General features: G+C 40.0%; 1 protein-coding gene and 1 long non-coding RNA gene across 2 annotated transcripts; one reads left to right on the forward strand and one right to left on the reverse strand.

The window, feature by feature from the left end:
* Window positions 1-549: 549 nt before the first annotated feature.
* LOC131220165 (disease resistance protein At4g27190-like) lies at window positions 550-1,110 on the reverse strand. Its single transcript, XM_058215128.1, has 2 exons — window positions 1,044-1,110; window positions 550-944 (listed from the first exon to the last, which is right to left on the reverse strand). Exons 1-2 carry the CDS (start codon window positions 1,108-1,110, stop codon window positions 550-552), a joined length of 462 nt encoding a protein of 153 aa, XP_058071111.1.
* A 3,566-nt stretch (window positions 1,111-4,676) lies between these two features.
* On the forward strand, window positions 4,677-14,877 carry LOC131221521 (uncharacterized). Its single transcript, XR_009159376.1, has 3 exons — window positions 4,677-5,102; window positions 8,042-8,267; window positions 13,276-14,877. It is a non-coding gene; the product is annotated as an uncharacterized LOC131221521 (long non-coding RNA).
* The last annotated feature ends 495 nt before the right edge of the window (window positions 14,878-15,372 follow it).

Raw genomic sequence — 15,372 nt, forward strand, 5'->3', positions numbered from 1 at the left:
GTTACCAAATTCTATCTAAACATGGTAGGGGAAGAAAAGTTTTATGCCCAATTCTTTTATAAGGACTATAAAATTTTCATGGCCGATCTTACACGTTTTCGACGGCTATCAGGGGAATCCTTATAGTAAAATCCAGATAGCAACATTGCGGACAATGTCATGCATCTTTTTTGTGCCCTCGTGTTCGCCATTGTCCAACAAGCATGAGTCCTTGAGATTTTCAATCAAGGCAATCCCCCTATTTGATGCCGATTCGAAATTCTGCCTCTTATCGATTAATCCCTCTACTATCCAGTATTGTACAAGTTTGCTTCGATAGCGTAGTCTTCAGGGAATAAAGAGCAATACAAGAAGCATGATTTGATGTTCTTACCTTGTAATGAGTCATAACTCCACTTCAATGGAGAAAAGACATCCTTTTCTATCCCTCTGTTGTCTGGGACTGAGCTTCGCAGTTCTTTCAAAGCATGCTTCCACAACTCGATCCTTATCTTCCCCCTCATAGCCCTCCCTATGGTGATGATCGCCAGTGGCAGACAGCTACATTCTCTAGCAACAATTAACTCTTGCAAGATCTCCTACCCTATCCAAATCAATCATGTCTCCTACGTTTTGGCAAAACAAGGTCCAAGATTTTTCGTCACTAAGAACTTCCACTATGATGTCTTTATCCGTCTTCATCCCCCTACACCCATCGAGAGATCGAGTGGTCGATATGACCTTAAAACCCTTGTGAACTTCCCTGTGTGGTATACCCAATTCATCCAGATGGATTTTCTCCCAGATATCATCAAGAATCAAGAGAAAATTCTTCTCCTTCTTCAACCTTGCAAACAACCAAATAACACCTTCCTGTGGGTTTCTCCCTTGCTCATCCTCATGTTCAATCTTATAGTGATCTGCAATTGAACCCTCTTCATGTCCGAGTCCTTTGACACCGTCACCTATATGATAATATCCAAAGCTTGAGCTGAGGAAGAGCATTCAAGCTTGTTTAAGTTTTTTTTTTTTTACTAGAGTAGTCTTGCCTACTCCTCCCATACCACATATCCCAATCTTTCCAACTCGTTCACCCTCCACAAGCTCCAAAATCCATTCTAGCGTATCCATTGCTGCTTTCTGACTCATGATCGGTGGGACTGGGATCTCCTCAACCGCTCCTCACCACCATCCCCATTGGAAAATCAGCTGAATCTATAGCTTCTTTCATGTCCACGAGCTTTTCCACTGCTTATTTGCTCAACCTATATCCCATACAATAATTTAGACCACACCTACGTAGATTTTCTTCATTTACTGTTACTTATTCCTCTAACAAATTCACTTTGATATGGATTTCTTCAACATCTTTTAGCCACTCTTTAACTCCCGCATTCGGTAGCCTCCCTTCTTTATCGGCGGATTCAAGCTCCTCATCTATGGTTGTTTTAAGATTCGCAAGTCGTTTCATGTACCGGTCAAGTTTTTCCAGATTTGATCGAAATGTGATGAATATGGTGGTGGCCTTGGAGAATATGAAGCTGCAGAGGTATTTTCCTGCTTGGAGGATTATAGAACATAAGGGCTTGTTTGGATGCCTGTAAGTTGGGTTGGTGGGAAGTGACTTATAGGGAAGTCACTTGCAGGTGCTATTTGGGGGAAGAAATTCACCCGTGAGTCACTTACACCCTGTAAGTCACATGCAAAACTGCAAGGAAACTTCCAGGGGCTAGGGGTGAGAAGTCACTTTTCTGTAAGTGACTTACAGGCCAACAATCTAATTTTTTAAATGAGGGGAAGAGGGGGAAAATGCACCTCCATTACGGCAAAGCTCTGAACATTGAAGAAGCTCCGTTAAGCTCTCTCTCTCTCTCTCTCTCTCTCTCTCTGTGCAATGGCATTGTGCACTTCCCTCTCTCCTTCTCTACAATTAGGGTTGTTGTGTGCCAATCTCTCTTCCCCCTTCTCGTTCTTTGCGTTAGTTACGGTTGTGGTTTTCTTTTTCTTTTATTGGAATCGACCGATTCAGTTAGGCTATGATACTGGTGCGCACCGTAATGTGTTTTTTTTTTTTTTGGGTATATCTATGTCATCCATCAGTTTTGCCAGCTCATTTTAGGGCCCAAGCCCAAACATGAAGTATATCAAAATCTCAGGTGGGTCACACCACAAGAAACAATGGTGATTGAATGTCCACCATTAAAGCCCCCTGCGGTCCAGTCTATTGAGATGGACCATTGTTCTTTATTTTTAAAATTTTTTTATTTGATTATTTTAACGCATCTGAATTGTGCGTCTTTTGGGCTCATTGCTTTATTATTATTATTATTATTATTACACGGGCCATATCATGCTATGTGAAACAAATTGACACCGATTTCTAGGCATTGGTATATCTATGTGATTGGGCCCACCAGATGGATGACTCTCAGATTTTTGTAGATATGCCGAGGTGTAGGGGAGCTGTGGGGTTGCACTATCGCGTACAACTAAAATATAAAAAATGGCCCACCATGGAATAACATAAGAATTGGCTTAAATATTCCTCTTGGCGGGATTAACAAAATAATATATTTGGTGTCAATATTTTTCTAGGATTATAACATCTTGAAATGATTCCCTACTCCAAGCTTTGCCTGGCTGTAAATATACAACTTTTTACCTGTTAGTAACTTATAGGCTACCTAAACACAAAAACCAATTTACCCACAAGTGACTTAGAGCTTACATCCAAACAGGATCACTCGTAAATGACTTTCACCTATAAATCACTTACTTGTAAGTCGCTTACAATTTAAAGAACTTATAGGCATCAAATATGCCCTAAGATTTCCATAGCCATTTCTCTCTAGCAACGATATCAGTAGGTAGAAAATTAAGAGAATTGGACAAGAAGGAAATTTCAAAGGAAGCATAGAGTGTTGGAGATTAGGGATTGAAGGAGGAAAGCAAGACCAGTTGTATGATTTTTGGAAGTGACTGGACTAACTGACTTCGTTAGAAATAGGGAACTTTACTATCTAATTTACAGATGTGGATTGCGTGCTCATGAGTAAACTCTGTAGGCCCTGTAATGTATGTGTCTAATCCACGCTGTCCATCCATTTTTTCCAGCTTATTTTTGGGCATAATCCAAAACTGAAGCATACCCAATCTGCGATCCATTTTTCTAGCTTATTTTTGGGCATAATCTAAAACTGAAGCATACCTAAAGCTCAAGTGGACCACACCATAGGAAACAGTGGGGATAACGATGTCCACTGTTGAAACCTTTTTAGAGCCCACAGTGCTTTCTATTTATCATCTAACCTATTTATAAGTTTATTTATTTATTTAAAAAAAAACAAGGGTGAAGGGAAAACACAAATGTCAGCATGGTCTAAAACTTTCATGGTCTCGTGAAGTTTTCAATCCACTTTTCCCTATCCAGTGGTCCAGTTGAGTTTTAGATATGCTTTGATGTTGGACGGAACCATAAAGTAATGAATGACGTGGATAAGACACATACAGGGTTTATTATGCACAATCCCGAGCTCATAGTTCACATTATGCACTCTGCGTGACCCCAGTGCTCAGAGCTCTCTGGGCTCCACCATGATGCATGTGCTTTATTCATTTTAATTGTGCTGAATGAGGCAAATCCAAATCTCAAGTGAGCTGTGCCATGAAAATAGTGTTGATTAAACATCTATAATTAAAAACTTTCTAAGCCCACTGTAATGTTTATTTTCCATCCATTCTGTTGATAAGGTCATATTGACCTGGACGAAAGGAAAACAAAAGTATCATCTATGACTCCTAAGAAGCTTTCAATAGCAGGTGTTCAATCCCTGCTTTGGATCTATTTCATTCCAGGGCTCATGCCCTAAAATGAGCTGGCAGAACAGATTAACGGTTTGGATGAAATACATACATTGTGATGGGCCCATGGAGTCGGGCCACCGGTTAATCACTGTTTGAAAAGAGGGGTATGCGATATGCTAGCTTAAGATGGCTACAGATGCACAGTTATGCTGCTACTTGTACAGGTGGCACGATCCAAACCGTAGGAATCGTGGGCAACACAATAGATAGGGACGTGGATTAGCTACCAACCGGTTCAGTAGCAATCTGGCTACTGAAGTGACATCAGCAGGTTCTGTGGGCCCCACCATAAGTCTATGTGTTGTATCTAAACCGTCCATCCATGTGGAGAGACCATTTCAAGGTATGAGACAAACAATGAGGCAGATAAAAAGCTCAAGTGGACCCCACCAGTGAAAACAGTGGGGATTGAACACTTACCATTAAAAACTTCTTGGAAGCCACAGAAGTTTTCGATCAAGCTGATATTTGTATTTTCCCTTCCTCCATGTCTTTTTTAACTTATATACAGGTTGGATCCCAAATAAACATCATAGTGGGTCCTAGGAAGGTTTCAATGATGGACGTCACTGTCCCCACTGTTTTCTATGGTGGGGTCCACTTGAGCTTTGGATCTGCAGTATTCTTTGGCTCATTCCCAAAAATAGTCTCTCCAAATGGATGGACGGTGTGGATACAATACATAGATCATGGTGGGGCCCACAGAACATAGTGACGTAATTTCAGTAGCTAGATTTGCTACTGATAGTCAGTAGCTAATCCGTGTCCAATAGATAGAGTATCATTCCAGAGAAAGACAGCTTGGACGATCCTAGTCTCTTATCAATACTCTTTAATTAGATTGCGGAATGCATATGCAAGTATTAACATATGCCTTCTCATGGCTGCACTCTGCATTTCTATTTGGAAGTTTCATCTTCAAATTCCATTTAATCCCAATGATTTTAATGCTGGCCCACCTGATGACGCCCCTGATGAATGGTTCGGACTGTGCTTTCATGTGCCACATTCTACAGATTCTAATAAATTCAGTTCATGCTGATTTCTCTGATCTATTCAGTTCTATCGCATAGAAGATGATGCACGCCATTTGTTCGACGTTTGGCCTCAACGAGATTTAGTACTATGAAGTGTAAGTTGAAGCAGCAGTTGAAAAAGTAGGCCAAACGGTGTTGCTTCATTGATGAGAGGTAAGGAAGAGGGAAGACTGGGAGCGCATGACAAGTGCTTGGTTAAATGTATAGAAGAAGACGAGGCTGGTAAAATATCCAATTTCTCTAGCTTGCATGCAAAATAACTTGGAAACCTCACTTTTCTCCTCCTTATCTTGTTTCTCACTTTGGCCAAACATAGTGGCAAATCTTTATCTCGGAAAATTTCAATATTTTGTGGGTTTTCTCAGGATATTATCATGAAAATCTCACCAAAAAAATTAAAAATATTTTTTGCAAATTCATGAATATGTTTAAATTTTAAATATATAATTACATAACAAATTCCCTATGGTTTTTACTGTTTTCTCCGTTAATATTGCAATGTTATTGTGACAAAACAGGGTATTTTAAAGGGATTTTTATGGGATAATTCCTCATAAATCCCAAATTTACCAAGGGATTCTGTCACAAATCAAAATACCTTTTAGTGCTTTTTAAGAAGGAAATTACCGAAGTACTGCCATATGTTGTTTTTCTTTGGGCTTGCTTGTTTTCCCAAATTCCATGGTAAAGTAATGTAAGTGGCTAGAGGTGGGCATCGAGTCGAGTTGGAACGGATTAGGTCCAACTCGACTCGGTCCAAAACTTTCAATGCATGACCCGAACTCGATCTGATCCGGAACCGAGTCCGGGTCCTCTGACTTGATCCGATCCGTTGCACTGCTGGCCTGACCCGAACTAACTCCGACTCGGTTAGGGAAACCGAGTCGGATCAGGTCGGGTATGGTTCGGATCAAATATTCTATTTAATTAATTAATGAATTAATTATTATTATTATTATTATTATTATTATTATTATTATTATTATTTTTGTAGTGTGGTCCACTTGATCTTTAGATCTGTCTCATTTTTCAGCTAAGGCCATAAGACGAGCCTGCCAAATGGATGGATGGTTTGGATATAACACATACCTCATGATGGGACCCACATAACTTGCTGACGTCAATACACCAGCGTGGTATACCTGCGTTTAAAAGTTGAGAGGGGTTACGGGTTACCCTCCATTAAAACATTCATAATCATTTTTTGGGCCCACTGAGGTGTGGTTCACAAATCCAGACCATCCATTATGTGTGTCCCACTCGAATGAGGGGTCATACCAAGTTTTAGATGCATCCAATTTTTAGGTGGGCCCCACCAAGTGCTTTTATATGTTTTAGGAATGTCTTCACATGATTTTCGATGGTATGGCCCACCTGAGTTCCGTATACGGCTGATTTTTGGGATATCCCATAATTGGTCTGTCTCCTAAAGTGATCTGTAAAAACGGATGGATGGCATGGATGACACGTACATTGAGGTGGGCAAGTGGCATGTTCCAAACCATTGGAATGGTGGGCTGCAACACAGTGGATGGATTATGTTTCGACAAAAAATACGGATTGGATGATCATTGCCTCCGGCGTGGATTTCCCTTTTACAGGAAGTTTCTGGGCGAGGATGCTTGGTGGGGAGATGTTTCTGAGAAATTCATCTTTCCATCTATTTTTGAGAGCTCATTTTAATACATTAAAAAAAATGAGGTGGATCCAAAACGAAAGTGGATCACACGAAAGGGAAAATTAGGAAAAGAAATTTCTACCGTTGAAACTTTCTTGGGCTCCACCTTGATGTTTATATGCCATCCAAACTATTTATAAGGTCATTACCAGTAGGTTGAAGTGAAAATACCAAAAACATTGCCTGAAACAAAATTTTTATAGCCATAAGAATGTTTCAACGATTCACACTAAATTCCTACTGTTTTCTCTTGTGTCACCCACTTAAGTTTTTGGATACACGTTATTTTTAGTGGAATGTCCTAAAATGAGCTCTCAAAACAGTTGAACTGAATTTCTCACAAATATTTCGGTCCTTATCCGAAACGGATTGGCTACTCCCCTTGCCACTAGCCCCATTGCCGGTGCTCTGTGGGCCTTAATGTATGTGTTTCATACATTCCATTCATTCATTTTTACAGATCAGTTTATGACTTAATATAAGCCCAAAAATGAGAGGGATATAAGTCTTAGGTGGACCACACCACACGAAAATAATAGTGATTAGATATCCACCATTAAAATCCTCCTAAGGCCCACTGTATTGTTTATTTGACATCCAATATGTTGATTAGGTCATACAAACCTAGATGAACGGAAAAAACAAAGATCAACTTGATCCAAAACTTTTATGGCCCCAAAAAGTTTTTAGGGCCCATTTGGACGGGTGGATTGGAAGGGATTGAATGGTATAAGGGTGGATGGCATGGATTTCAAGGCAATGATGCTAAGGCCCACTGTATTGTTTATTTGACATCCAATATGTTGATTAGGTCATACAAACCCAGATGAAGGGAAAAACCAAAGATCAACTTGATGCAAAACTTTTATGGCCCCCAAAAAGTTTTTAACTATCAACGTTCATTCAGCACTGTTTCCTGTAATGTGGTCCACTTGAGATTGGGATATACCTCATTTTCGGTCTTATACCATAAAATGATCTATAAAAATAGATGGACGGCATGGATAAAACACATAGATCATGGTGGGGCTCACATAGCACTGACCACCAGCCATTGGCTGGTGGCAGGGGGAGTAGCCAATCTGTTTCTCTTATCAATGTGAATTTGTCTGTTGATTTTGGACCGTTGGAGAATTTTAATCCAACCGTCAGTTTTCTGACGTCAATTTGGATTGTTAAATGATCCTTTCGGTGATTTTTCGAGCTGTGACGCATCAACTCTCAGCCTCACCATTCGAATGGTTTAATTCGGAATGCATATGCAAATATCAACATCTGCATTCGCATGGCTGCACTCTACATTTCTCTTTGGAAGTTTCATCTTCACATTCTGTTTAATCCCAATCGTTTTAAGGTAACGCTTCATCAATGCCTGGCCCATCTGATGAATGGCTTGGATCCTGCTTTCATGTGCCACATTGACTTGCGTACATATTCGTATTATATTCCTTATTGATCATGCTAGTTTCTTCTTTCTCGTCAGTTTTGTCGCATAGAAGATGGTGCACACCATTTGTTTGACGTTTGGCCTCAGCGAGATTTAGCACGCTGCAGTGTTGAGTTGAAGCAGAAGTTGAAAAAGTTGGCCAAAAGGTGTGACTTCGCTGAACAGAGCTGATGAAGAGTGAAGACTGGGGTTGCATGACAAGTGCTTGGTCAAATGTCTAGAAGAAGAAGAAAAGTAGAAAAAAGAAAGGGAGACTAGGCTGGTAATATCCAATTTCTCTAGCTTACATACAAAATAACTTGGAAACCTCACTTTTCTCCCCCTCATCCTGTTTATCACTTTGGCCAACCATAGTGACAGATCTTTATCTCAGCAATTTCTTGGGAGATTTTCAAAATTTGAGGTTTTTCGTGGGGTTATTATCTGGAAAATCTTGCCGAAAAAAATAAAAATCTTTATTGTAAATTAATGAATAAATTTATAATTTAAATTTATATATTTACTTGACAAATTCCTTTAAATGTTTTACTGTTTCTTTCTGTTAATATTAGGATGTTGTCGGCATGAAACATGATATTTTAAAATCTGCTGATATTTTTGAAAGTCCTGCGATAATATTATTTTAGTGTATTTCCCGATCTATGCAAGATCTTGTCGACACTTGTCTGACCGCTGCCAATAGGTTTTCAGTTCAGGCAAGTAGGGCCCATAGTTAAGCCATCCATGCCATTGGTCTTTTATATCCGATCGTGGATCGATCATGCCCCGGATTATCTCCCATGATGGAAGATCCTAGCTGCCAAGCTTGGGCCTTCTTTCAGTTGAATGTGGACCATTGTCTTTTCAATCTTCATTTTGTGGGCCACAATGTAGAAAGGCTAGGATTGTCCTATCTAGGAGATTTCCCTACCCAGCGGAGCAATGATTTGGGTGTTAAACCGTCGGCCCACTAGGTAGAACCGAAGAGCTTAGTATTTGCCTAAGAGAAAAACTTTTGATACTCAGGCAGAGTGTGATGGTTGATTCATACATAACTCATGCACTAAGTAATTGTATGTGTTGCGTATAATCAAATCAAATTAAACCATCCAAATTATGGGCCATAATTTAGACGGATCACATAAACATTGATTGAAAGATAGTTAAACAACATGACTTCAACGAACAAATGTCCATTAATCGTAGGTTTGTACAAGTTCCAGTAAGTGAATTAGAAGAGAGATTTTAAGAAATGACAATCTATTCACTCTATCAATAGCCAAGCTAGATCTGGTGTATCATGATGATTTTACCTTTTCCATTGATTCCTATAGATTGGTTCAATAAAATTCTTGAATGAGGTATTCAATTCCATGGAGGAATGTGTTCTACCTCCTTTTTTTTTGTTTTTTAAACCAATGGAATAACTTTTTATTGGAGTATAAGAAAAAAAAATCGGTCTGTATCTCCTGCAGGAATGATTTGGAAGATCCATAAGGGTTTTGTACTTGGGTTTTGATCTATTAAAGGCCACTTCTTTTACCTCATATTCCAATAGGAAATGATCACATAAAACTATTTGTGTGATGCAAATAGGAAATCTCACCTATGCTAAACCAAAGCAAATTAGTTAAATTCAAAACGATTCTTTGAAAATCTTCTTGAATTTAAAGGTGAAATTTCCTATTGTACCATATTAGAATTACATATGATTACTTTTTTAAAAAAAATCTTTTTCTTCTCAAAATGTCTGCATACCCCACATGCACCATTTCCACAAGGCATCTACTCCGTGTATCAAGTGGATCCACTGTCTAGATAATCTGGCCAAAATATCATGCCCGTATATGGGGTTGACAGTATCGTAAACGGAAAGAGATTAACTTAATACATTAGCTATGTCTGATCCAATGAGGTAGTCATTTACATCACAATGTATAAGAACTTAAGAAACTATTACCAGGACTAAAAATAGTGGGAAAGAAAATTGAAGATCTATCTAAACAGATAAGCAAAGAAAATAAGTAAAATAAATCTCCCAAATGAATTTCACAGTGCTTAAATAGGTTATCCTGATACAGTTCCTGAAACAAAGACATGAGAAACAGAAAGTTCTAAAATCCAAACTTTAGTTATCAAGCACTCAATCTCTAAACATGTGGTAGTAAATCTATCATGTGCTACTGTGAACAGATGTGAGCTGCACTTTTTTTTTTCTAACTGCCATATATGATCCTCAAGGGTCCTCCAATTGGTGGCTAGGATCATCCAAGTGGTGTGACTTTCGGGTTATGGCACATGACTGCAGGGCCCAAAAGACAAGAAGTCCGAGTGATGTTTGCATTCCCCATTTGGAAATCAGAACCTTCAAGAACCAACAGACTGAGAATCCTTTTGTAACATCGGGCAATAGATCACTTCAATATGCTGCCATGGCAATGCCTCCTTGCAAACATCAATTAATTTAGATAAGTTAATGAGTTTCAAAATTCGTAGCTTTGGAATTGCATTCCCCTCTTCCTTGATGATATCTGATGCTTGTCCACGCGCCAGCTCAGTTGCGATTATCTCCTTCATTTGATAACAGTCTCTTACCTCGATCTCTTCAAGATTCTTTAATTGCTGAAGAAGATCATAGGAGATGAGACTTTTCAACCGCATACAATAGGCTACTTTTATGGTTCTTAATTTCCCAAGGCTTTCTCCATTAAATTTCATTCTTTTTTTTAGTATACTTTAAGTTTACAATAACCCCCCCTGCCTGGTTTATCTCTGGTACTTCAAACACCCACTTTGCTTTGAATATCGCTTGCATCCAATCACAGGAGCTCACCTTGATCTCTTCAAGGTTTTCCAGTTGTGGAAGAAGATCATAGGAAATGAGATTCGTCAATGATGGACAACCACTCACTCGCGACGCCCTTAATTTCCTGAGGCTTTTTCCATTAGGAACCACTCCTTCCCAAATGTACCTCAAGTTATTGAGCCAATCCAGGTCCAGTTCCTCTAAATTTGGTAATATGCTACCTGATACATCTTCTCCTTTTATTACACTGGTGATCGAATGACAATTCGCAATCTGAACTGATTTTAGGGTTTCTAGATTGAAGATGCTCTTCTGAACTAATCCATATATCCTGTTTAGGCCCGTACATCTATTCAACACTAGTGCACTTGTGTTGCTCAACAACATGTTGGCCCCTTCCCCTGAGAGATCAATACCACCCAAAATTGTGCTTTTTTCATTGTTCCGCATTGGCAGGTATTCTGAAACATAGGTTCTTGAACCAACAGATATGTGGAATCTTCTCAATCTTTTCAACCAACTGAAATCTACAGCAAGACAAGCAATGCTGTTCATCCTAATGTAAAGAACAGACAAGTTCTCAAGAGACCACAGTTCCTCGATCATTGATCTTCCCTCACCAACCTTCCCTACCACATCCCAATTGTAAGCACTCCAAGACATGTCGAATGCCTCCAAACTGGACAGCCTTGATACCATACTGGCCTTAATACTTTCTAAATGGAGTGTGCGAGATAGATACAATTGCTTTAGTTTATTCAATTGTCCTATCTCACTTGGCAGTTCGCTGATTTGGGTGCCAGAGAGATCAAGGGCTTGAAGTTCCGTAAGCTGTCCCATTGGTGGTAACTCTGCTAGAAAAGTACAATCTCTTAGAAAAAGTGCACGAAGCTCTTGCAGTTCTGTAAGAGAAAGTGGCAATGATCTTATGGAAGTCCCACCTAAATTCAAGACTCAAAGTGCTTGCAACCCCGTAAAGAATCCTTCTAGGATTTCTTCGAGAGGATTGCTTTGTTAAAGCAAAGTTGATAGCTTAGAGCATCCCACCATGCGATCCGGTAACCTTCTTATCTTGTTTTGGATGAATGAACCTCTCTTCGTCGATTCGCACATGCCTACCTCTGGTGGCCGACTCAATCCCATACCCGATTGAACAAAGAACTTGCTTCCATCTGCTAGTGAGGATGCTATCCAGATAGCAACGTCATGGACAACGTCATGCATCTTTACTGTCCCTTCACATGCGCCATCTTCCAACAGGCAAGAGTCCTTGAGATTTTGAATTAAGGCAACCCTACTGTTTGATGCTGCTTCTAAATTCTGCTGCTCATCAATTAATCCTTCTGCTATCCAGTGCTGTACGAGTTCACTTTCTTGGATAGAGAAGTCTTCAGGGAATAAAGAGCAATACAAGAAGCATGGTTTGATGTTTTTACCTTGTAACGAGTCGTAACTCCACTTCAACGGAGAAAAGACCTTCTCAATCCCTCTGATGTCTGGGATCGAGCTTCGCAGTTCTCCCAAAGCATGCTTCCACAACTCGATCCTCGTCTTCCCCCTCATAGCCCTCCCTACGGTTATGATTGCCAGCGGCAGACCGCAACTTTCTCTAGCAACGGCTCTTGCAAGATTTCCTACCCCATCCAAATCAATCATGTCTCCTATGTTTTGGCAAAACAATTCCAAGCTTCTTCATCACTAAGAACTTTCACTCTGATGTCTTTATCCGTCTTCATCTCCCTACACATGTTAAGAGATTGAGTGGTCAATATGATCTTACAACCTTTGTGAACTTCCCCATGTGGTATACCCAATTCATCTAGATCGATACTCTCCCAGACATCATCGAGAATCAAGAGAAATTTCTTCGTCTTCTTCAGTCTCTCAGACAACTGAATAGCGCCTTCCTGTATGGTTTCTCTCTTGCTCATCCTCATGTTCAATCTTTTAGCGATCTGCGATTGGACCCTTTTCTTGTCCACATTCTTTGACACTGTGGCCCATATGATAATATCGAGGAAGAGCGTTGAAGCTTGTTGTTCAAGTGTTTTACTGGAGTAGTTTTTCCTACTCCTACCATACCCCATATCCCAATCTTTCCGATGTGTTCATCCTCCATAAGAACGAAAATCTGCTCTAGCGTATCCAGTGCTACTTTCTGACCCATGATCAGTGGGACAGGGATCTCCTCGACCGCCCGTGCTCGGGGATTCCTTGCCACCTCCCCCATTCGAAAATCAGCTGAGTCTATAGCTTCTTTCACGTCCACAAGCTTTCCCACTGCTTCTTTGCTCAATCTAAATTGTATACAACAATTTAGACCATGCCGACGTAGATTTTCTTCATTCGCTTTTATTTCTTCCTCTAGCAAATTCACTTTGATATGGATTTCTTCAACATCTTTCAGCCACTCTTTAACCCCTGCATTCGGTAGCCTCCCTTCTTTATCTGCAGATTCAAGCTCTTCATTTATGGTGGTTTTCAGATTCGCAAGTCGTTTCATGTACCGGTCAAGTTCTTCCACATTTGATCGAAATTTGATGAATACGGTGGCCTTGGAGAATATGAAGCCACAGAGGTATTTTCCTGCTTGGAGGATTATAGAACCTAAGGTTTCCATGGCCATTTCTCTCCAGCAACGATCAAGGATCGATCAGTCAACAACAAAGAGAATTAGAGAGGAACGAGATTTCAAGGAAAGGAAGCAAAGAGTGTTGGAGATTAGAGATTGAAGGAGGAAACCAACATCAATGGTATGATTTTTGGACTTTACTCAACTAGCTAGTTGACTTCATTGGAAATATCTTGCTTAGTTTGATCATATAATTTAGTTCCTGATCAGCCAAAACAAGCAATGCATTGGTTTTTCTTGTGATGGTGGGTCGCTCATCAGGTGGGTCCCACTTGTAATGGATGGTGTTGAGAGCTAGGTCAGTATGATCATTTGGTGGGGCATGAGTTTACGTTGAATGTGATTCTCTTTGACTTATATGTTATGTGACCCACCTGATGATTGAAAATTCCTACAGTTGGGACCATCCATAAGCGTCCAAAATTGAGGAGAGCAGTGTCATCCTAATGGTCAGATCTTCAATATCTTACAAAGGATTACTAATCCTCTTTTATAGACTGATCTACTGTCCTAATGGTCAGATCTTCAATCCCTGGAGAGAAAAGCCCCTCTTATGCTTTGAAAATGTTAATCCATATAAACCCCTGATTTGAGCGGTTGATAACCAATATTTGAAAGTAAACGATATTTCAAAACAGTTTTAAACGTGTAGATTAGCAAACCCACTGTGGGGATTACAGAGGTCTCCAACACAAACGATCAGGACAAAGAGGGCCTCATTTCCATTGATCCAGCGTTGACTAGACTAGCTTCTGAGTTTTGTGGGCGACAGAGCATACTTGGTGATGTTGATCAGACGAACTGTCCAGACCATGAGCACATCTGCCCAATGGCATTCATGGGGAGAGGAGTCGGACGCCTACTTACGAGTTGCCTTTTTCATGGAGGTATTCATGTGTTTTATCCATGCTGTCCATCCATTTGCCACCTCATTTTAGGGCATGTGCCCAAAAACAAGGCAGATCCGAATCTTAGGTGGACCAAACCATAGAAAACAGGGGTAATTTAATGCCCACCATTAAAAACTTCCTAAGGCCCACTAAGGTTGCCATCCAACCTGTTGATTAGGTCACAAATATCAGCTTGATTCAAAACTTTTGTGGCGTTCCAGAAATTTATAATGGTGGATGTTCAATCACTCATGCCCTAAATGGGCCACAAAATCAATGGACAGTGTGAATGTGAATTTAGAATTGAATTCATGTGGATGTGGATGTGGGCGTAGATGTTGATGAATGTGGAGGTGAATGTGAATGCTGAATTGAAGATGTGGATCTGCATGAAGATATGAATATGAAAATGGATGTGGATGCCACTTGAGATACTTTACAACTCACCTGAGAGGGGTGGATCTCACTTAAGACACTTTGGATCTCACGTAGGGGGTGTGGATCCCACTTGAGGGTTGTGGATCTCACATGGGATTGGTGGATCTCACTTGAGCACCATGGATCACACTTGGGAGGAGTGGATCCCCCATGAGCACTATGTATTGCACTTGAGACTCCCAGGTGAAATCTATAGTGCTTAGGGAGAATCCACCTCTCCCAGGTGTGATTCATAGTGCTCAGGGGGATCTACTCTCACAAGGTTCACATCCACATTCACCTCCACATCCACCTCCACATTCCCATTCACTTCCATATTTTCAATTATTCAATTCAATATTCACATCCATATTCACTTCTACATTTACATTCATTCAATTCAACATCCACATCCACTGTTGCATTCCATGCACTTCCATATTTTCATTCATATAATTCAAAATTCATGACCACATTCACATGCACTTCTACATTTTTATTCATATACAATTCAGCATTTATAACCACATCCACATACACACCATACAATTTAACATTCACACCACATTCACATCCACAATTCATCATTCACATTCACTTCCACTTCCACATCTACATGTATTTCCACATTTGCATTTATACA

This window comes from Magnolia sinica, chromosome 12 (genome assembly GCF_029962835.1).
Source record: "Magnolia sinica isolate HGM2019 chromosome 12, MsV1, whole genome shotgun sequence".
NCBI lineage: Eukaryota > Viridiplantae > Streptophyta > Magnoliopsida > Magnoliales > Magnoliaceae > Magnolia > Magnolia sinica.